The 22,864-nt window shown below is 41.1% G+C and overlaps 1 protein-coding gene across 1 annotated transcript in view; it reads left to right on the forward strand.

The window, feature by feature from the left end:
* MSH5 (mutS homolog 5) overlaps positions 1-22,864 on the forward strand; it is a 2,353,005-nt gene that overhangs the window by 579,978 nt on the left and 1,750,163 nt on the right. Inside the window, exon 12 of the mRNA XM_044083236.1 lies at positions 9,791-9,826. Within this exon, the coding sequence (XP_043939171.1) occupies positions 9,791-9,826 (36 nt within the window). The remainder of the gene's footprint in view (positions 1-9,790; positions 9,827-22,864) is intronic.

The following is a 22,864-nucleotide window of genomic DNA, read 5'->3' on the forward strand; positions in this document are numbered from 1 at the left end:
CTTCCAAAAAGAAAAGAGGAACTCCCCCAGAGCAAATAACAGTCAAATAAGTCTGAATGATATATTCAGGACTCCCATTCTCTCTCTACCTTGGCAAACCCTTAATCCTTCCAGAAAGTCTGAACCCCTATTTCTTTCTTTGGTAAGTAGTTTCAGACAGATTGTCAAGTAGGGAGGGACTCCCATAGTCATCTGTAACCATGACTGAGTACTCTCAGAACCAATCCGTCTGAAACTAATCTGTCGTGGTTACAGATGAGTATGGGAATCTTTCCCTCGTTTTCAAGGGATTTCCTTTATCCACCAGTCTAAACTACTCTCTTCCCTCCTGTCATTTAGTATCTGCTGTCTTTGGGGTTGTAAAAGCGGTCACGTCTCCTCAGTTAGGAGAGCGGTTTTATTCAAGTGTATTTCTGGTGCCAAAAAGGAAGTTTCTTGGGGACCGGTTCTGGATCCTTTCTTTCTGAACCTGTTGATAGTACACAAGTTCAGAATGTTTTGTTATTTTTATTTATCCCCAAGTTCCAAATGTTATCTCACAAAGTATTACCCTTTATTCTCTATTTGAGTTTTCTGGTGACCTTGAATTTAAAAGATGCATATCATCACATTCCTATAGATCCAGATTTCAAAATGTTTTCACATAGTTTTGTGTGTATGGATAACCTTATCAGTTCTTTTCTATCCACTGCTTTAGGGTTATTCATGGTGTGTCCTGTGATAGACTACAGCAGACTAAAAAGTATTCATATTTTTCATTATTTAGATGGACTGCTTATCTTTGCAGAGTCTTTTCTAACTGATGGGAATTTCTCGCCCGGGTAATAGTTCTCATACACAGAGTGGGATTCCAGGAGAACATTCAGAAGTGTTGTCTGACTCCTCATGGGATTGTTTTCCTGTGGTGTCTCCTGAACACACCCCACATCAGAGGTTTTCTTCCACAGGAAAAAAAAATAGATCTGTATTTAGATCTGTTCCTGAGTTTTTTCACTCAGGATACTGTCTCAGCCAGGGAATTTCTCAAGAGTTTGTGTTTTATGACTTCTATGATTCTTATGGCCCCTCTTGCTGAACTCCACATGTGAAAAATTCATTGCAATAGATCTGTATTTAGATCTATTCCTGAGTTTTTTCACTCAGGATACTGTCTCAGCCAGGGAATTTCTCAAGAGTTTGTGTTTCATGACTTATATGATTCTTATGGTCCCTCTTGCTGAACTCCACATGTGAAAAATTCATTGCTACCTGCAGTGTGTGTGGTCCGAGCATCAACAACCTTAATCTTTCCGATTCCAGTTTTGGGGTTTGTGAAAAGGGAAGTCTTGTGGTAAAGACACCCAATTAATCAGAATTCAGGTCTCAGTTTCTCCTACCCAGCTCCAGCTTTTAGCCCGACACAAAAGATGCTGCAGATTTTTGTTGGAAACCATAGACTATGGGGATAAAAGTCCAGGGTGTTTGAAAGAGAAAATATAGACCAAAACACACAGACATAAGAGATGTTGCCGCTTATAAATGGTGCAATCCCTTTCAATCATCTATGGTCCCCAGGACATCTACAAGTAATTACAGATAACATTACCATGATGTATTACATAAACAAGCATATCCCAACATTTATCATAACCCTGGCACACTCCCTAACTCTTAGTGGCCACTCCCCTACATATATCCATAGATTCTCCAAACACACTCCCAAAGGCCACCTCTATAGGGAATGTCATACTCACCCATTTCAATCCTGGTACTTTTAACTTCATATTGTCACATATAAAATGGTCATTCCTTCAACACCCCCTCTCAATGAGGCTGTAACATCTTTCAGTAAGATATTCCTGGACATTCTTAACTCCATGTCACCCATCAGAAATATCAGAATAAAATCTAATTCTGCTCTGTGGGTTACTAACCATACCCACTCTTTAATGTATCAGAGACAGTGTCTGGAAGCCTGGGTTAAACATAAGTCCCCTACTCTATTTCAAAGATACAAAGAGCTTCGAAACCTGACCAAAAAAACTTGTTAATAATGATGAGAATATTTTCTTCAGCTTCCACCAAGGTAGCCCACATAAAAATCCAAAGAAATTCTGGACTTCCATTAATCACCTTCCCTATCCCAGCAATCCTTCAACTCCCAACCCTTTTCCACAACATACAGCAACTGAAACTGCCTCTCTCCTTAACTACTTCATAGAAACAATTCAAAAACGTACACAAAATAGTATTTCTTCCCCTACCCCTCTTCCATCCCCCAAAACAATACCCTCTATTTCAAACCTGTTCCAACCTCCTTCATCAAATCTCTCCTCTCCAAACTTAAACCCTGCTCCCCCCCCTGCTGATAAATTACCATCCTACTTTCTTAAAATAGCTGCAGAATCTATTGCTTACCCAGACTCAATACTTATAAATTGTTCCATTACCTAATCTTGTGTCCCAGATATTTGGAAATCCTTCTGTGCAATTCCTCTTCACAAGGGCGGAAACTCCACTGATCCCCTCTAATTTTAGGCCCATTGCCATTCTGTCTCCAAAATCCTGGAAAAGTGTATTCATACCCAGTTACTCAAACACCTGCTTGATAATAACCTACTAACTTCTACCCAACATGGCTTTAGACCACACCACAGCACTTTCATCCATACAGTAGCAGCGGCCTGAGAACAGTATGTTAGTTTCCTGTCTATTCCTTGACTTCTCTAAGGCCTTCGATATGGTCTCTCATTCTAAACTTTTAACTAAACTCTCCAACCTCCATCTCTCTGACTCCACCATAAACTGGTTCTCAAGTTACCTTGCCAATAGGCAACAATTCATTCACTGACTATCTGTCTTCTCCCCTTTCCTTCCAGTTAACACTGGTGTTCCACAAGGATCCATTTTAGGTCCCCTCTTGTTCAATATTTTTACTAATAATCTTCACTCTGCCTGTAACCCCTCAACACTCCCACAATATGTTGATGATTCTACTCTTATCTCCACTGCTCATAGCATTCACAAACTCTTGACTCTCACTCAGGACACCTTTTCTTCAGTTGAAACATGGCTGTCTGAAAATCATCTTGTAGTCAACCCCAAAAAAGCTAAGCTCCCCCTCTTCATTCCTAAAACACTGGCACATCACAGATCCTCCTTTTCCACCACCTCCTTGAACAATACCTTCATTAAAGCAGAAACCCCATACCAAACTACTGGGTGACATTTTTGATGATGAACTGAAATTTGATTTATACATCCAACAATGTATTTAAAAAAAAAAACACCAGAAACTGTCTACTGTATCTTAACTAGAAATTCCTTACACCTTCCTCCAAACTCTCCCTTGCTGAGTCTGTTCTATTACTCTGTCTAATTTATCCAGCCGCTATCCTTACTAACATAAATCTTCTGTACTCTCCAAACTTGAGCAAACATACAATAAAATAGCCAGGTTTACCACTAATCTCCCTTACAAATCCCATCACTGTCTTGCCCTTAAGACACTTCAGTGGCCTGAACTCCATAATTAACTACTAATACTGCAATTATATATTACGCTCTCCATCCTGAATGACTCCTTTTCCTGCTCCTCTGTCTCTAACCTAGCATCCTACTTACAGCCCCCACCATCAACTTTGTACAACTGACAAACTTATCCGTGATATCTATAAACCTAACAAGAATATTGGTAAATCCCTTTACAAATACTTAGTTGCTCATGCCTGGAACTCACTTCCCCTCAACATAAACATTTCCTAAAAGCATCTGTTTAAACATTAACTCTAACACTACTTACAAACTATCCGGTCCTGCCCATGTCAAACTCTCACATGATAAATATCTCACTCACTCATCTTTGATTCTATTCTTGTTTATTCACCTATTCATCTCCTCTTCTCTGTGTCATGTAATCTTACACTGTTCTTCCTAAAAAAAAAAAAAAAAAAAAAAAAATTCAATAGTTATTTCTACACTCTTTTGTCAAGTACCGGAACAGACCTCATGTATTGTATTTTCTCCTGTTGTTTTTATTTTTTTTATTTCTATTCCAGAATGTAAATATGTGATTTGTTACTAATATACTCCATGTAATGTGTTTTTACAGCTGATGACTTTATGTTGCTGTTTTTATAAGCCTGTAATGTATCTGGAGCTTTTCTCCTTGGCTCTCCACTGAAAATGGGCCTCTGGCTCAGTTAGACTAACCCAGTTAACAAATATCAATAAATAAATAAGCAAGGGGGAACTATATCTTATCCAACATACAGACTAGCCTTAGTAGCCTGTGATATATATGATAAATATAGTGTCGCACATTCTCACTCTACAGGCAGCTTGCATACCATCAGAGCAAAACTCTGTTGCAGACAAGCTGTGCAGGGTCAGGACAGACACTCATGAATGGGAATTGAATTAATGGGTCTTCCTAGAATTGATCCAGCTGTGGGGAATGCCTCAAACAGATATTTTTGCCCCAACACTCAGCAATCAAAGTTTTGCCCTAGGACTCCATGAAAGAAGGCCTGGAAGACTATTTATTTTTCTTTTTGTTGGACAGCAATGTTCCTGTATGCTTTATGTATCCTTTCCAGGAATATCCAGAGTCATTCTGAAGATTCAGAAGGACTCTCCAGATATCATTGTGTTGACTCACTTATGGGCCAGGCAACAGCGGTTCTTCCTTGTTTTGGAAATAACGAATGGAAATTATCACACCACACAATTCCTCACAAACTGCATGTACTCATGCAAAATAAAGGGGGCATTTAATAAATCTGGACCCCAAACAACTGCAACTGACCGCTTGGATGATAGAATTATAATACCTTTTAAGCACTTTTTTCCTAAGGACATGCAGCAGGTATTAAAGAAGGTAAGAGAACTTGCTACTAGAAAATAATATATAGGTAAATGGGACAGGTTTTGTAGCTGGTGCCAAGGAAAGAACCATCACCCATTCTGGGGCTAGTGTTTCTCTGGTTCTGTATTATCTGTGTGAGTTATTATTATATGCCTTATCCTCCAAGTTTCATTTGTCAGACATTTCATCAGATCTGCCCACGTATCCTCCTGTTTCAGTGCAATTTCTTTGAAAAAGTGTTCGAAAGGGGTTTTGCATGCGAAGCCTCTTAAGGGCGTTTCCTTTGGAGTTAAATTTTGTGTTAGGAAAATTAACTCTTGCTTCATTTGAACTTAGCTCATCAGTGTGACTTGAGGTTCTTGGAATTGAAAACAGTTTTACTTACTGCTCTGACTTCTGGAAAGAGAGGATCTGAGCTGCAACCTCTTATGGTGGGTCAACCTTCTGTAATTTTCGATAGGGTTTCCTGAAAATCAAATCTTTCCTTTATACCTAAAGTGGTATCTGCGTATAGTTTGAGACAAGGTGACCATCTCCCTGTCTTCTTTCCAGAACCTAAAAAATGAAGGAGAAAAGAATATGCCATACCCACTGTCATTTCTGGTACTATATTGAATCTTTCAGGAACTCTGATCGGTTGCTCATGTCTTGTGAAGGTAAGAGAAAAGGAGAACCTTTGTTAAAGCAAACTATTTCCAAGTGGTTGTTGCATGCTGTTACCTGTTATACCCATCACAACAAGACTTTTCCAGACAAGATTGTAGAAGTATTCTAGAAGTAGCAATTTGGTCCTTTGTGCATACTTTTATAAAGCACTATAAACTATATTCTTCCTCAAGGTGTTGGATGAGCCTTGCTAGGACCATTGTCCTTTACAGATATTGTTAACAAAGCTGTAGCCTCTGGCCAAATAACTTCAGTAATCTTACTAGATCTGTCAGCCTGTAACACAGCATCACATCAAAAACTCAGACATCACCTTTCTACACTGCGTTGCTCACAATTCTCCCAAAAATGGTTTGCGAATTACCTAACCAATAGGCATCAATGTGTAAGGTGGTAAGTTAGTCTGTCTCAGTGCCATGTTAACAACACAGGACATTCTTGGACCTTCAGTGTTCAATATTTTTATCAATAACATACACACTTCCTCCCTTCAAAGCTCACTTATTCAATACACTGATTCCACCATCATCTCCTCCTCAAACAACCTCCAACACCTTTTACAAATAAAAGACGCCTTTACATCAATCGAATCTTTGCTAAATGAAGCACAATTATTTCTCAATCCCAATAAAACTGAACTTCTGTTGTTCTCACCTAAATCACTTATACAATTTCAAAATATACTAACAAAACAATGCGGAGATTGAAATTGTAACTCAGGCTAAGCTACTGGGCATCACTATTGACAAAAAAAACTCATATTTGAACAACACATACTTAATGCCATTAAAAAAATCACATTTCACACTAGGAAAACTGAACAGGCATACTCCACTTTATGGATAAACCTACCAAAGAGACACTTGCCAATACCTTTTTGCTCCCCTCCCTCCTGTATGGAGCCCCCATAAAGACTAAGCTTCAGTCATGCTACTATAAGATAACCAAATTTGCTACAGGCACATCTTATCGCTGTCCCCACTGCTATGCTCTTAATTGAACTAGCTTGAATTCCCCCATCATCTTGACTTTTTACAACTATCTTTTACACAAAAAATAATATAATAACCAGGTAGCTGTCCTACCTTAAAACCTATCTTACATTCCTACATTCCATCCAGAAAACTCAGTTCCAAAAAACAAACAACTTATAACTCTATACAAACCTAACAAAAGAGCTGGTCATAGTCTTTACTCCTATAGTATAGCAAAACTATGGAATGCCTTACCTACAAAAATCAGTGCCTTAGAAACTTTTAAGACTTGCAAGCTTACACTAAAAAACTACCTTCTCAGTACTTGTATCTGCCCTTGCTGCTTACCAAAAAGATAGTTGCATTTAATTTCCTAATCTTTCAGCTATCTTCCTTCTCCACCTTTTCATGCTCTCCTCACAACTTCTTAATACCTTATTTCCTTACCACCTCCTCTCTCTCCCTTCTTTTTCTCTCCTGTCTCCCATCACTTCCTGTTCTTGGACCCAATTTCTATCTCCCATTTTCTGATCTCCCTCCTTTTTCCTCTTTTATCCCCTCACTACCTATTTCCAGAACCAGTTCTAAATAGTTTACATACAAATTATAATTTACTTCTACAAAAGTTAATTGCATACAGTAATGTGTTCCCATACCACACAATTTAAACTGTCATGTTAACCTCTTTTTCTAATAACTCTTACATACTTGAATTTCCCCTCTGTATTTTCTGTGTACTACTTTTACTGTCCTTAACTAATATACTTTCACACCCTAAGATCTATTTTTTCCTCTGCTTATGCTTAAACCTTTTTCTGTGCTCTTCAACTCGAATATAAAAATTATAACTACTGATACTGTATTTTTATGTTTAACTACTGCATGTTTTTGAATTTTAGAAATGTTTAAATTGTTGTAAAAATGTCACTATTTAAATTGTATAATAGTCTGTGTTTTCCGGTGCTTTTCTCCCCGGGCCTCCACTGAAAATGGGTTCCTGACCCTGCCAGAATTTCCGAGTCACAAAATTCGATAAGTAAATATAAAAGGCTTCTGCAGCAGTAATTGTATAATAAATATAGTCCAGTTGTGTAAATAAGCTTACTATGGCAGTAGATGTTCACATGATCACTGCTGCAATAGCAGCTTCCTCCTACTACCCCCTTATTTTTGTATGTTTTTATTGCTAGGGAGAGGACGTTTAGTTTCTGTTTTCTTAGTAATGTCTTTATCAGGCCTTTAACTTTCTCCTCTCTTTTGACATGAAATCTCTAAAGGGTTTGTAATGTGGAAAGTGCCCTGAATGCTGGCCAGTTGTTATAGCCTTAACAGGGTATAAACCATATAGCTAAGAGTACTGCAGCAGTGATCATTTGAACATGTACAGTTATAGTAAGTTTACTTATACAGCTGTACTCTCTTATAATTTATCATTTCATTTTTCTCTGTGGAGAGATGTAATCAACCTGTTGATCAGTGTGCAGCCATCTTTGATGTTGATTAATCAGATTATCCAAAAAAAAAAAAAAAGCCCCTTTCCAAATTCATTCAAAGCAAACAGTATTTATAAATTGCTTATTAAAATGCTAGATAGTCATATGTGAAAGAAGAAATATCACAATTAAGAGATAATGAACACAATATTGACATCTGACTGATTACTGTTTGATTACTAAGAGTGTTTCCATGATTTCCTCCAGACTTTTCCTGATGTAGCTAAAATCACTGTTGCCCTCCAGTATTGAAAATTCAGCTAAAATGACAAGTTTTTGAGGTAAAAAATCCTCACTTTCCTCGGCAGCAAATTTATTTAAACTCTAAGAAAGGGTAGACAGAAGATAAATACTACAAAAAAGTAATTTAATCACTGAATAATAGATGTCTCTTTCTTGTCAATTATCTATCAGTACAAAATGTATTCTTCAAGATATTCAGATATGTTAAGTAAATATATAGGTTCATAGGTGTGTTACTGGGCCAACGACCCTGGAGCCTTTACAAGCGTAGCACATAGAAGTGCCCTGGGATCATGCCACCATTAGTTCCTGGTGCCTCTATCAAGTAGAATCACTGGAGTGATCCCCGGAGTGAACTTTCTATTTCCCATCCGCTCATCAAGATTTCTCTTGAAAAGGGCTAGTGAGGTGCTCTTCTTGACATGTATGGGAAGTCTGTTCCAGAGCATGGGCAGTCTCTGGTTATGAACCTGTCCTTCCAGTATGTTCTGTTGATTGTGGTAATGAGGTTGAGATACCTGGAGCGTGTGGTGCAGAGAGATTGAGATTTCTTTAGGTGTAACATTTCTAGCAGGTCTGGGTCAGACATGGCTTTGTAAGTCAAGCAGAGATCGCCTCTTAATAGACGATATGAGACAGGGAAAAGCTGGATTTTTTTAGTCTGTCCATGTAGGGCATGTGTTTAAGGCCTAGGAACCTCTTTGTGAGGTACTTTTGTAGCCTTTCCAGCTGTTGCAGGTGTTTAGTGAGGTGCATGCCAAATGGAGCATTATACTCTATGACTGATCTAATGAGGGAAGAGTAGAGAGAGATGATGACCTCTTTCTTCCTGTATGCAAAACCCTTGGTAATGAGATGTGCCACATAGAAGGACTTTCTGACCACAGTGGCAATGTGATGGTCAAACGAGAGGTTACTGTCAACCTGTTTCCCCGGATCTCTTATAATGCCTTCAGTGTTCAGTGGGCTACCATCAATGTGGTAATTAGTGGGAACTGAGTTTTTCCCAAAGGGAAGGATGATGCATTTTTTTGGCATTAAGCTTAAGGCCATGGTTTCGACGCCAGTCGTTGGTCTCAGTGAGGCCTTTCTGTAGGATGTCTACATCACTTGAAATTCATAATGAGCACCTCATTTGTCTTGTAGTATTTCTTTTCATAAGTTCTTTTGTAGTCGGGGGGGGGGATACATTATCATAAGATCGTGACACTAGGCTTAAGAACTGTTTGACTATAGCACAGTGTATGTGAATTTGCTGCTTGTACATGCAGTGTGAATGATATTTGCCATCATATTAACATAAGTGGTGCAAAGAAGGTTCAGAAAAGTGAATTATTTTCTTTCAAGTGATTTCATCTTTCAAAGTCCACACATCTACTTTATGTAAATTATATTAAAATAAAAAAAAATATATATATATATAATATATATATATATATATATATATATATATATATATATATATATATATATATATATATATATATATATATATATATATATATACCTAAAACACTTTATATACACAAGTGGATTTTCTCATAGAATTTTCTCTTCCCTTATTTTAGAAACAACATAATACATATGGATCAAGACACTTACTGGTAAGCCAAAGTTCAAATCACATTTTGTTTTTCCGTTTTACTGATAGTTAACCAAACTGTACTACATTTATTTATGTGCTGTACTGCATTTATTTATTTGCTTGATATCTCCGGTCACTGTCTGGATTCTGTTCAGCTGGTTTACTTTCTGTTGAAGCTAGCCTATCCAAAGTGTGAGTGTTGTCTGATGCCCTGAGGTTTTTAAGTTTTCCTTTATACTACTGTATAAGGAGTTATATTTCTGTGAGACTGTATCAATATCTTAGCTGCTCCTTCTGGCCTGTCTGTGACTGATTTGATAGCCACCTCGATACAGAAAGCCTATAAGTATACTTTTTTTGCACTTAATCTGTTTTGGTGATAGTTAACAGAATTGTGCTGCATTTATTTATTTGCTTGATATTGCCAGTCTCTATGACTGCATTTTGTTTATCTGTTTTAGTGATTGTTAAAACTGTGCTGTGTTTATTGGTTTTGCTTGAGATTCCTTTTCTCTGTGTCTGCGTTTTGTCCCCCCCCCCCCCAACCTCCTTCCCAAGTGTTGTATTCTTAAACTTGGTGGCTTTGGAATTGCCTGCTCCTGCTGTAAATTTGATTTTGGACACTCCTCAGAGTCTCAACTCCTATGCTTATTGTACGGAGTACAGTGTGATAATTTGGGAAGGACTACCCCCTTGCTTCTTTGATTTTGGACACTCCTTCCAGTTCCATCTCATTAGCTCATTCTACTGTGTACAGAGAGCATTTGTGAAGCCCAACCCCATTTAGTTTTTTAATCATCTTGTGTTCCTTCCCTCTCCACTAAAAAAATTACACTTTATTCAGCTGCTCTTACTGTAATTGAGTTCTTCTACTTTATTACCTTATTTTGCCTTGCTGCTTGCTCTTAAGTGTTGAAGTGCTTTTATTCTGTTGTATTTATTACTGCTTGTAAGTAGCCTACTTACATTTATCTGCTATTCTAACCCTCTTAGGATTGGTTTTAGCACTTGGGCTTCAGGCCAGCTATTTTACATTTAAGAAGGTTTTAGTGGTCTACACTCTTGTGGACAAACCCTTATCAAAACCATCTCTCCCTAAGCCTATCCAAGTTTCAGAACACTTTCTCTGGACAATTCCCATCAGTTTCTCCTGCCAGCCTGCTCGATGTGGGCATACTTGAGACAGTGTAACAACTGCCTCATGTTCAATGACAACCCTCTTCTCTTAGCACATAATTCTTCTACTTGCGAGAAATGCATCTGTATCAGTAATCTGGAATACATGCTCTCTCATGCCACAATCGGTACTCCTGACAAAGAGGAGAGTACCAGCACAAACACCACACCACCCACATCACATAGCCAAGCACAACACACACACCTATGCAGAGGTCCTCAATAAAAACTTACCTAAAGTGCAGAGATCTCCAAAACACACACAAACATTCCACACACAACACCAAGCACATCACAGACAGCAAACAACGCACCAGTGTCTCACAAACACAGCCCATAATGTATAACAATAAACTCACACAGCCCATAAGGCACAACAATTAACCAAACATACTAGTCATTGGGGACTCAGTTGAGACACACCGATGTCCCCCTCATCAGGCTCGTCAAGGAGATCACAGTCAGTTGTCTGTCAGGTGTCAGAATCTGCCATATTATGCACACACTTAAGTTTCTCCACAACAGGTACAAGTATAACTTTGTCATTGTTTATGTTGGTGTGCATGACTTGAGATGTACCTCCCTGGACTATATGAAGAGAGACATGATTGAGCTGTCAGAGTGTATGTCTCAGGCAGGTATGACCCTAGCCCTAAGCAGCATCCTACCGTCACCAAGAATGATACCACAATACCAACAAAAAATAATTGACTTCAATTGGCTTAGTTTCTGGTGTCATTCCAAGGGAATCCAGTATTTGTCTGCCAGGGATGACATGGTTGACAGGCCTCAATGCTTTGCCAGAGATGGCCTCTGCTTGTCACCCCTGGGATTCAGGATTCTGGCCAAGGCTCTTGCCTTTCCCATTGTGCCTTTTTAGGCAATGTCACAAAGATAAATCTTCCAAAATAAAAGATCTGTCAAAAAGCAAATTGAAGGTCATGCTGCTTAATGCTAGGAGCCTTGACCTGAAAATGCACTCACTGGAGACTCTCCTCACACTGGAAGGTGCTGACATCTATGCAGTTATGGAAACTTGTTTCAAGGCTGCAGGGAGCACCCTTGCCTTTCCAGGCTATACCACATTCTGACCCCAAAATGAGATAATGAAGATTAAGTTTGGTGGAGTTTCTATTTTTATTAAAGACAAGCACACTGCCAGACTGGTTTGCTAGCATGATGTAATATAACTTCTCCAGGTGCAACTGACAATTGGAAATACCCCCATCCAAATTATAGCCAGCTATAGACCCCTATGCATGACTCAGGACACCCACTCTTCCTACCTGTACCTACTTGACACTCTCAAGGTACCCCCCAATACCCTGATCCTTGGTGACTTCAACTACCTCACCATAAACTGGGTGAACTATTCCTGCACTCACCCAGTGATTTCTCGACTTCATCAATTCTAACACACTAGACCAGCTTGTCTCATCCCCTACAGGGTGGGATAACATTGTAGACTTGGTTGTCAACAATATGGGCGACCACTGCACCACCCCCATAGTAAGTTCTTCCTTGGTGAGATCAGACCATCAGTCTGTCTCATTCGAAGTATCTATCCCGTTCACCCCCAGCCGTAACCAGGCTAAAAAACTTCTCAAAAACTGACTACAACCTTCTAAGGGAGGGTATCGGTAGCTTCACACCACCGCCCCCCTCATAGGATGCAGACAAATATGCTGGACAGTATGCAGTGCAGTATACAAGTACCTGTACAATTGCATGGACTCAGCCATACCCAACAGAACTAAAACCTGATCCTCAAAGAAACACAAACCTATCTGGTGGACATCCTCTATCGACAGGCTTTAAAACAAAAGGAAGAAACTGTTGTCCAAGGGTAAAAAGGCAGAAATTCCCAATTGGAAAAACTCCCTCCTTAGCCTCAACAAGTAAATTAGATCACTTGTGTAAACCTCCAAAGCTAATTATGAATCGAAACTAGCCTCCGAAACAAAGGCTAACCACAAAGCCTTTTTCAGTTACATCAGGAAACTCTATGGCAAAGCCCAGGTTTGTTCCGCTTTAGTTCTTAATGGTACCACTTACACTGATCCTGTTGACTTAGCCAACCTGCTAGAAGATAGGTTCAGTGCAAACTTCACCCCCTGTCCCCCCCAAAGGCCCATTTGACATCCTCTATACTTGCCCCGCACCTCACATCTCCATAGATCAAGTGTTAAAGGCCCTATCCAAGGCAAAGGACACAGCTTCCATGGGACCTGATAGTATCCCTGGCTGTATTATGCAACATCTCCGGCAAGAACTAGCCTCTGCATTGAGTACCTTATTCAACCATAGCCTAAGTACAGGCTTCATTCCAGCAGAGTGAAGAACTGCCATTGTCATCCCTTTGCACAAAGGTAGTGCCACTACTGACCCTGGAAACTATTTCCCCATTAGCTTGACAAGTCTGATCTGTAAGGCCATGGAGCATATTATTATGGACCTCATAAACAAGGACATGGGCAATTTCCAAGCACTTGATCCCACCCAGTTCGGATTCATCGAGGGCGGATCTTGCCTGTTGAACCTGGTTGACCTTTTTGAGACTTTCGCCAAGGCACTGGATGAGGGAGAGTCTGTACATACAGCTTATCTTGACTTGGTCAAAGCCTTTGACATAATCCCCCACTAGGGTGTCATCAAAAAGCTAACACAACTTGGCATAAATCCCTACTTCATAAGGTGGGTGTCCAACTGGCTCACTGATAGGGCCAGCAAGGTCAAAATAGGTGCCATCCCCTCCGACAGCAGACCTGTCACTAGTGGTGTTCCGCAGGGATCTGTCGGGGAACCCTACTGTTTGGCATCTGCTTCTCAAAGGCCCAGGCAAAGACAAAAGGCCTGTGGCTGACCAGGTTTGTGGATGACTGTAAGTTGGGTGCTGTCATTAACTCCACAAACGATGTTAACATACAACAAGCGGGTCTCACAGCAACAAATGACTGGTGCCAAAGTTATGGCCTTAAGTTAAACACAAAAAAATGTATCATGATACCATTCGGCAAAAACATGGCCCCTGTTGATTACCACATCAACGGCACCCCCCTAAACACACAACATGTGGTGAGAGATGTGGGTACACAGGTTGACAACAATCTCACATTTGAACCTCATGTAGTGGCAATGGTCAGAAAAGCATTTTATACTTGGTTCATCTCATAAGTAAAGGGATTGCATCCAGAAAAAAGGAGGTTATTATCTCTCTCTACTCCTCCCTCATTAAGCCAATAATTGAGTACAATGCCCCGTTTGGTATGTACCTTTCCAAACACCTGCACCAAATGGAAGGGCCACAAAAATACCTCACAAAGAGAATCCTTGGCCTCCAACACCTGTCCTTTGTGGACAGGCTCAAATCACTATCCCTCTACTCAGTATCATATAGATTGCTCAGAGGTCATCTGTGTCTCACCTACAAGGCAATCTCAGACCCTGCTCTAATAGCAATGTTCCATATCCGTAAGTCTTAACTCCTCATGCATTACCCATGAAAGGCTTAAATCTTTTATGTGACATTAACAAAACCTGCTGGAGAGACCAGTTTTTCTCCCAGAGTCTGCCTCATCTCTGGAATAGACTCCCATACATGTCAAAGTATGTCACTGACCCTCTTCAAGTGCAACCTTGATGAGTGGATGGGAAACCACAAATTTGTCCCATGGGTTCCACCTGTGTCCCTCTTTGACAGTGGCAACAGGTGCTGATTGAGGTTTCTTTTTTGGGGATAAACTCATGGCTAGGCTTGTAAGGGCCCCAGGGCCAGTAGCCTAGTAATCTCCTATGATCCTATAAGATGCTAACTCTCTCACACAATATTGATGTCAAAGGGTTGATTACTGACTTAACTGCATTGTTTCTTCTCCTCTGGTGGAATACAGACAGTAGAACTTCTGCATATGCTGAACTGTACTAATATACTGACAGCTGAATGCTGTATACAGTATGGCATGCCAAGTATTTACATTTTCAAACAGAAATATGTGATCATTTAGTGAACATGGAGAGGCAATGGTTCGATGATATCTGCAAGTATTTTTTTTTTTTATCATAAAGCAAAACTGTGACATAGACTACATGAAGATATTAACAACTGTTGTGACTTGCATATTACCCTTGATTGAAGATGTAGTGAAGGAGTAGTTAGATAAACCATGCAAGTGACTTTTGAGACAACTGTGGTGGGCAGACTGAGTTCCTGTATTTATTTTATTTTTCCAGGACAGTGTGCCAGTATGTACCTATTAATTCTGTTGTGTATTTAATTGTATTCTTTGGTGGACAGAGATTATTTTTAAAGATAAAATGCAAAACGTTGAATACAACTACAAACACTTTCTTATTGGCCATTTTGCACGCCTGCCTTGTCAAATGTGCAGCTGTGCTGTTTGCAGGAGTTTGTTAATGAACAAAAATTAATTTTAAAATATGGAAATGACAGTGCTGATATTTCCATGTTACTGCCTGCCACCTAGCCAGAAGCAAGTACCATGGGTGGCGTGGTAATGTCGTTTAGTGGAAAACTACAGACATAGAAACATTTAGAATATTTACTGCTGCTTGTAGTTACTTCAGTATAGTGATATGTATGAAACTTTAATGTCTGGCATTATCGACTGACTATCTTCTGCACTAATTTACCATAAACACATTTGTACAAACCACAGGCCAAATATAAGAGCAAAAATCCGTGACATGCTGGCATTCAGTGACAGTTGATTACTACACAATACTACACCTACAAATACCAGATCCTGAGGCCAGAGAAAGAACAAAATTAACTTAAAAAAAATAATTATGAATAATAACCTGCTAACCTTGTAGACCGTGATTTTTGTACTTTTTTCCCTTACTTAAAAAAGTCCACTGATTTCTACGTGCCACTTGTACACTTTCCAGTGCCGCAAATTAGCAATGAGGGAAGGAGCTTACTGTAGTAGAGCAGAAAAACAAAGTATTCCACTCATTTGCATAATTAGTACATGTCACATGACCTGGAGGAAGGTACTGTAGCCAGTTGAAATTGAGAGGGACAATGCTGGATATTGAAACACCATTTCTGGGGGGGTCTTAAACTGCTTGTTTTCTACCTTCAGATATTTTTGTGATAATTGGAATACCAGAAAAATGAAATGAAGGGGGAAAATGTGTACCAAAAAAGTAGGTGTTCTGATTGCACTTGGATCTTTAGATACCTCCCGTTTCGATTAAATACTTGCAATTGATTGCAAAATGTTGCTTCCCATTTTAGAAAACGAAAACTTACAGTAATTTAAATAATATTGTCTAACTTGGGTGCAGACTACTCAAAACTGATATGGAGCACAACATTAAATTATCAAGAATGGATGTTGCACTCGAAGATGTGCCTGTAGTTTAAAACACAATATAAAGTTATAAATAATCCACAGCCAAAGTCAATTACCCTAATTGGCAAGGGAAGAATATTTCTGTACTGCACACACAAAATGTTTTTGGCATAGAATTGCAACATTGTAATAGTAAGGTTGACGGTCATGCATGCAGAAGGACTTGGAGCTAATGCTTTAGAGTGGCACTGCCATCATAATCCGTGATGGTTTCTTTAATGTGAGAAACCTACATATAGTTCCTTTGCTTGTGGGTGAATGGTGAATACTGTCAGTCACATAGCTGCATTGATTTTTATTTGCTGTTGTACAGAATGACTGTGTATGACCTTTAAGAGATCTAGCTGCAGGAGCTATACTGGCATTAGAACTGCTCGGTATGTAAAGCAGTTGGCAGCCCTACCATTTTATCTTCATAATGCAGTATCAGTCTAGAATACTTCTATTTTTATTGCTAGCAAAATTGGTTTGGCGCACACATCCCAAATCAGACATTCCTTTGATAAATCCAGCTAATATTAAACATTTGACTAATAATAATCCATCTCATTCTGTCAAGGATGGGAAGGCTTTTGATAAATTTGGGAAAAAAGTGTATTCTTTGGCAACACGTTTTTAGAATTCTCAGCTGTAAAGCTCATATGTTGAAATTTATGCTTGCCTGTTGTGAGAATATGAGAAATATTTTGGCATCTGTTTCCTCTTCTGAAGAGAAATCTGCCTTGTGTAACTTGGTGTCTTCTGTGTCTCAAGTGACTACCCACTATTTATGATTCTGTTGATGCCATCTCCAGGCCTGCTGCCACTGGAACTGTTAGGAGGGGGTTTGCCAGTCTGTTCTCAAAACCTCCCAGAGGATGTCAGAAGTGACATTTTGAATTCTGCCATGAATAGAGGGCTATTTTTGGATCTTCTGCTGCAGACTTCATTAAAAAGTGTGATGAGAAAGGAAAGCTGATTCAAGGGATCTCAGATTTTTCAACCTTTTTTTTCAAGTTTGCCAAGGGAATTCAATGCTCCCTATACTCCTTTGTTTTACAAGCAAAATAAACTGTCACAATAGGCTGCTGCTAAGTAAATTTAACAGGCAAATGCCATGGAGGTTCTAAAAAGAAGCATGACCCCCTCCCCCGATCAAAAGAGAATCTAATAAGACTCCAACTACCCTTCCCATCATGGTGGTCCTTTAATCCTTTCTGAAAGTCTGAACCTCCACTTCTCTCCTTGGCAACAGTTGGCCTCATACAGATTGGTTCTGATAGTAATCCATCAAGGTTACAAATGGCAGTGGGAGTCCATCCCTCCTTTCCGACTTATTGCTTCTCAGCTCTCAGACCAGACAGTTCTGTTCTCTCCTTATATTCAACATATGCTTGTTCAAATGGTAATAGAAGCTGTCCTCCTCATTTAGGGGAACATTATTATTTTAGATGTTCCTTGTGCCAAAGAGAGAAGATTCCTGAAGGACAGTTCATGGTATTTTGTAAATGTATGCGAGATAGTTCCCAAGTACAAAATGCTGACTCTCTATAACTTGCTACCTGTGATACTCCATTTGAGTTTTCAGGTGATTTTAGACTTTAAAGATGCACATCATCATATTCCTGTCAATCTAAGACTCAGATGTTACTTAAGGTTTTTCTGTGCCTGGATCACATCAGTTCTCTGAGTTACCCTTTTATCTGTCTATTTCTCCAAAACTCACAAAGTGGCACCTGTGATAGCTTACTGCAGACTGCAAGTTATTCACATTTTTCTGTATTTAGATGACCCTACTTACCCGTGCAATCTTTTTCAAAGTGTCAGGAATCCAGTTGGGTAAGGGCTTTCTTGCACAGGCTGGGATTCCAAGAGAACTTACAGAATTCTTATCTGACACCTTCACACAGGATTGTTTTTGCGGGGTGTCTTCTGGACACACCTGTTCAAACAGCTTGTCTTTCACAGGGAAAATAGATTTGTATTTAGATATTGATAGTTTCTCCACTGAAATTATCAAATCAGAGAGGGAATATCAGGATTACAGATTTCATGGCATCTATATTACTCATGAAACGACTTGCAAAACTTCACATAAGAAAGTCCTGTGGTACCTGAAATCTCTGTGGACCCAGCATCAACATTCCCTGACATTCCAGATTCCAGGTTTGAGGTTTGTGAAAACAGAGATTTTGTGTTGGAGACACCAAATCTCCCAGAATTCAGGTCTCCATTTTCCTTTCCTACTCAGCACAGCCAGTCACAAGTGCCTCAGAATTTAGTTCAGGAGCAGTGTCTATGGGGATAAAAAGACTGGATCGTTGCCCAAAGTATATGAAAAAGACAGCCCCAAAACACACAAACATAAAAGAGATAATAGCTCTTATAAATGCTGTCAATTCTCTGAAATGTCTGTGATCCATGGGACATTTTCAACTGTTTGCATACAGTACTACAGTAATGCGGTACATAAACAAGCATTGGGTGGAACCAGATCTTGCCTTCTCTGCAGACTAGCCATAGTAGCCTGGGATAGAGCTTTTCAGCACAGTTTTGCAATGTATACATCTTGTATACCATCAGAGCAACATTGTGTGGCAGGCAAGCTGAGCAGGACCAGGGCAGACCTTCCTGAATGGAAACTGAATCAGGAAGCCTACCAAGAATTGATCCAGCTGTGGAAAACACATCAAATAGGTCTATTTGCTTCTGCTGACAACAGTCATTTGGAGAAATTATGCACCAGGACTCCACCCAAGAAGACTTTGAAAACAGAAACATTTAATGTTAGGTAGTCCGATCTCACATTCATTTTTACATATGGGACAGCTTTGCCCTTGTCTGCTATTCCTCCTCCGAGCCATACTGGCCTTTCGGAGCTGGAGTGCTTGGTGCCAATGGAGGAAATGCCGGCTCCAGCTCACTTTGTTGCTGCCTTGAAGCCGGGTTCGGCTCCAACACGCTCGGTGCCGTCCGTCATGTCCAGGGGCCAAAGCTGTCCTGTCGGCACCGAGGAGGAGGGTTGGAATCTATCTTCTTCAGTTCCGAGCCTTCCTCTCAGTGCTTCAGCCAGGGTGAGCTTGGACCCTGCATCTGTCTCGGAGCCGACTGCTCTGGCTCTGGTGCCGACCCTCATCTCTTCGGAGCTGGGGAGGTCTTCGGAGCAGGAGAGGTCGGCGTTTGAGATGAGGAGGAGAGTGCTGTCTCATTCTCCAGCCCCTACAGTGGCACCAGCACTCTTCCCCCGAGAGCACCCACTTCAGTCTCAGCCCCTACTCTCTCTGGAGACAACAGAGACCAACAGCCTGAGGAGCCATCGGCTGGTGACCCCCACTCTTCCGAGGAGCTTCCCCGGAAGAGGTTATGTAAGAGAAAGCATGTTGACTCCCAGGATGAGTCTTTGACATCGGACACTGACCTCGAGGAGTCGGAAGGGTCCCCCAAGTCGTCCTCTGATGATGTCTCCTTTGTGGAAATTTTAGAGATCCTTAGGCAGAGGTGCGACTGGCCCACTGTTAACCCTTCTGATGAGGAGTCTGTGTACCTGAAGGCTTTTGGGTCTCAACCTTCTGCCTCTTGGGTGTCTCCACCTTTTGACGAACTGATGGAGCTAGTTAGTCAAAAGGTGTGGGATACTCCTGACACCATGGAGCCAATCCCCAGGAGACCAAATAAGTTCTTGTCTGCCCCTCCTGGTAATGAGTTCTGATGCCATGGTGTTGGAGGCGGCCACAAAGAAGGATTTGGCTGAGGCTTCTTTATCTCTTCATCCGCCAAACAAGGAGTCTCGACAGATGGACAGATTTGGGAAGCGTATTTTTAGTTCAGCGGCCTTTACCGTTCGATCGCTGAACTATCTCATGCACTTCATGAGGTTGCAGAGGGATCTCCTCAAGGAGATAGGAGATTCCATACAAGGTGCATGTACTGAGGGAGTTCCTGACAAGATTTCTACTCAGTTGTCCACCTTAAATTCTGGGGTTAACTCCACCATGCGACTTATCTCTTATGCTGCGGATGGAGCGAGTAGAGCAGCGGGTTCCGGAATTGCCTTGAGGCTCCACTCCTGGATGCGCTTATGTAATTTTGAGGAACCGTTCAAGTCTACCTTCACCAACGCCCCATTTGATGGTTCCTCATTGTTTGGTTCCAAGGTGAAGGATACACTCACTCGGTATGAGCAAGAAGGAAAGACGCTTTCTGCCGTGGGAGTGCATTTTACTGTCCCTTCCAAACCATACCCCAGGGATCAAAGGGGCGGTAAAATGTGGTTCAAGAAGTCCCAGACGGTCTTTCCTGACACACAGGGTGAATCCTGCTTCAGAGGTAGAGGAGGAGAAAACAGCAGACGTCGCCCTAGAGGCAGGGGCATGCCACAATACCAACAAGGCCGTGATTCCTTTCGAGGACGACCTTATCAGCGCTCCTGATGTGGAGCCCGACTGTGCTTCGATGGGGCCTGTCGAGGGTCGCATTTCTTTGGACTACCAACATGGAACGTTATGGTGAGTACATAACTTCTTTATGTTAGGTAGTCCGATCTCAACTCCATTTTTGCATATGGGACAGCATCCCTAGCGCCTTATTCTTGGGTGGCTCATTGGAAAATACTCTTGAGCACCGTGGAGCCAAAGGATGCTCTACCCCTGGATGTCAAATCCAATTTGTAATCTGTAATAAAAGTGTGCGGGGTAGCCCATGTAGCTGCTGCACAAATATTATCAAGTGGTACCTTGGCTTGAAATGCTGCAGAGGTAGACAGCAACCTGGTAGAATGAGCCTTGATCCTGCAGGGTAAAGGTTTGCCCTCCGAGTTATAGATAAAGGCTATACAACTGGAAATCCAATTAGATAGTGTCACTTTAGAAACTGGTAAGCCCAATCTAGAGTCAGAAAATGAAATGAATAATTGATCTGATTTCCTGAAAACCTTAGTCCACTGTAGATAAAAATGTAGTTGTCTATGAACGTCTAGCTGATGAAAACGGTACTCAGCTGCATTACAGTGGTTAGGGAAGAAAACTGGGAGTTCTATTGATTGGTTTAAGGTAGCATTAGAACAAACTTTGGGGACAAAGGAGGGATTAGTATGCAATGACACCCTATCTTTGTGAAAAATCAAATATGGTGGCTTAATAGACAAGGCCTGTAGCTCCGATACCCATCTAGCTGATGTGATAGCTACCAAAAACAAGGTCTTCCAAGACAAAAAATTTAGTGAAGATGAATGGGAAGGTTCAAAGGGGGTAGATGTCAATTTGGACAACACAAAATTTAAGTCCCATGAAGCCACTGGTTCTTGCAGAGGTGGTCTCAGTAGGGTGGCCCCTTTCAAAAAGGTCTTGCATAGCTTATGAGACATTAAATTGGTATCTGGAAAACCTAAGTGAAAATGAGAAATTGCCGCCAATTGGACTCTGATAGTGGCAGAGGCAGATCCTTGCTGAAAAAGTTCAGAAAGAAAATCCAGAATCACAGGGATAGAAGCAGTGTATGGATCTACATTCATTCTCTGTGCCCAAATAGAAAATCTTTTCCATTTACTGCCATACAGCCTCCTAGTTGAAGGTTTAAGGGAGAAAATAAGACTATGTGACACTGAGGATGATACATCATGAAGCCTGACTAGGGATGGAACTGGAGTAGCCACGCTGTCAATTTGAGGGCGTGGATTGAGGGGTGTAGCGAACCCGACATGCGAGTCAATAGATCTGGAGCTGAGTCCAGAAACCAAGGATCGTCCAGGAGGAGAGGCTCGAGGAAGGGGAACCAGACCTGATGAGGCCAGTAAGGAGCAATGAGGATCAACTTGCTTCCCAGCCGACTGGCTTTCTGAATCACTTTGGAAAGGAGAGGGATTGTAGGAAAGGCATACAGAAGCCCCATGGGCCAATCGTGAGCCAGAGCATCTTTGGGAGTCTCCCCCGGAGGGGGAATGAGGGAAAAATAGCTGCTGCATTTGGTATTGACTGGGCTGGCAAAAAGGTCGCAGCAAGGCTGTCCCGATTTCCGGAAAATCTGATCCACTGTTTGCCATTTCAGAGACCACTCGTGAGGCATTAGGATTGCCCGGCTGAGCTTGTCAGCTATCACGTTGATCTTCCCTGGAATGTGCGTTGCAACCAGAAAGCGCTGGGAAGAAATCGCCCATTCCCAAACTTGCATGGCCTCTCAACAGAGTGGGTGAGATCTGGTACCGCCCTGTTTGTTGATATACCAAACCACAGACATGTCTGATTGTATCGCAATTGTCCCTAGAGGAAGTAGGTCTTGAAGTGCTTGCAATGCCAGAAGCACCGCCCTCATCTCCAGAACACTGATATGCAGATGAGCCTTGGGTTATTGCCATGTGCCTTGGACAGTCCTACCGATATAATGCCCCCCAACCCGGTCTGGGAGGCATCCGTGGTCACAGTGGCAACGGGTTAGCCAGGAACAAAGGGGGGGTGCCCATAATCAATCAACTGGTTGGGAGCTATCCACCAAAGAAGGTCCTTCTTGTGTGATTCCATCAGCAGGATAGG

Source organism: Protopterus annectens, chromosome 9.part0, assembly GCF_019279795.1.
Source record: "Protopterus annectens isolate FY-2018-M chromosome 9.part0, PAN1.0, whole genome shotgun sequence".
NCBI lineage: Eukaryota > Metazoa > Chordata > Ceratodontiformes > Protopteridae > Protopterus > Protopterus annectens.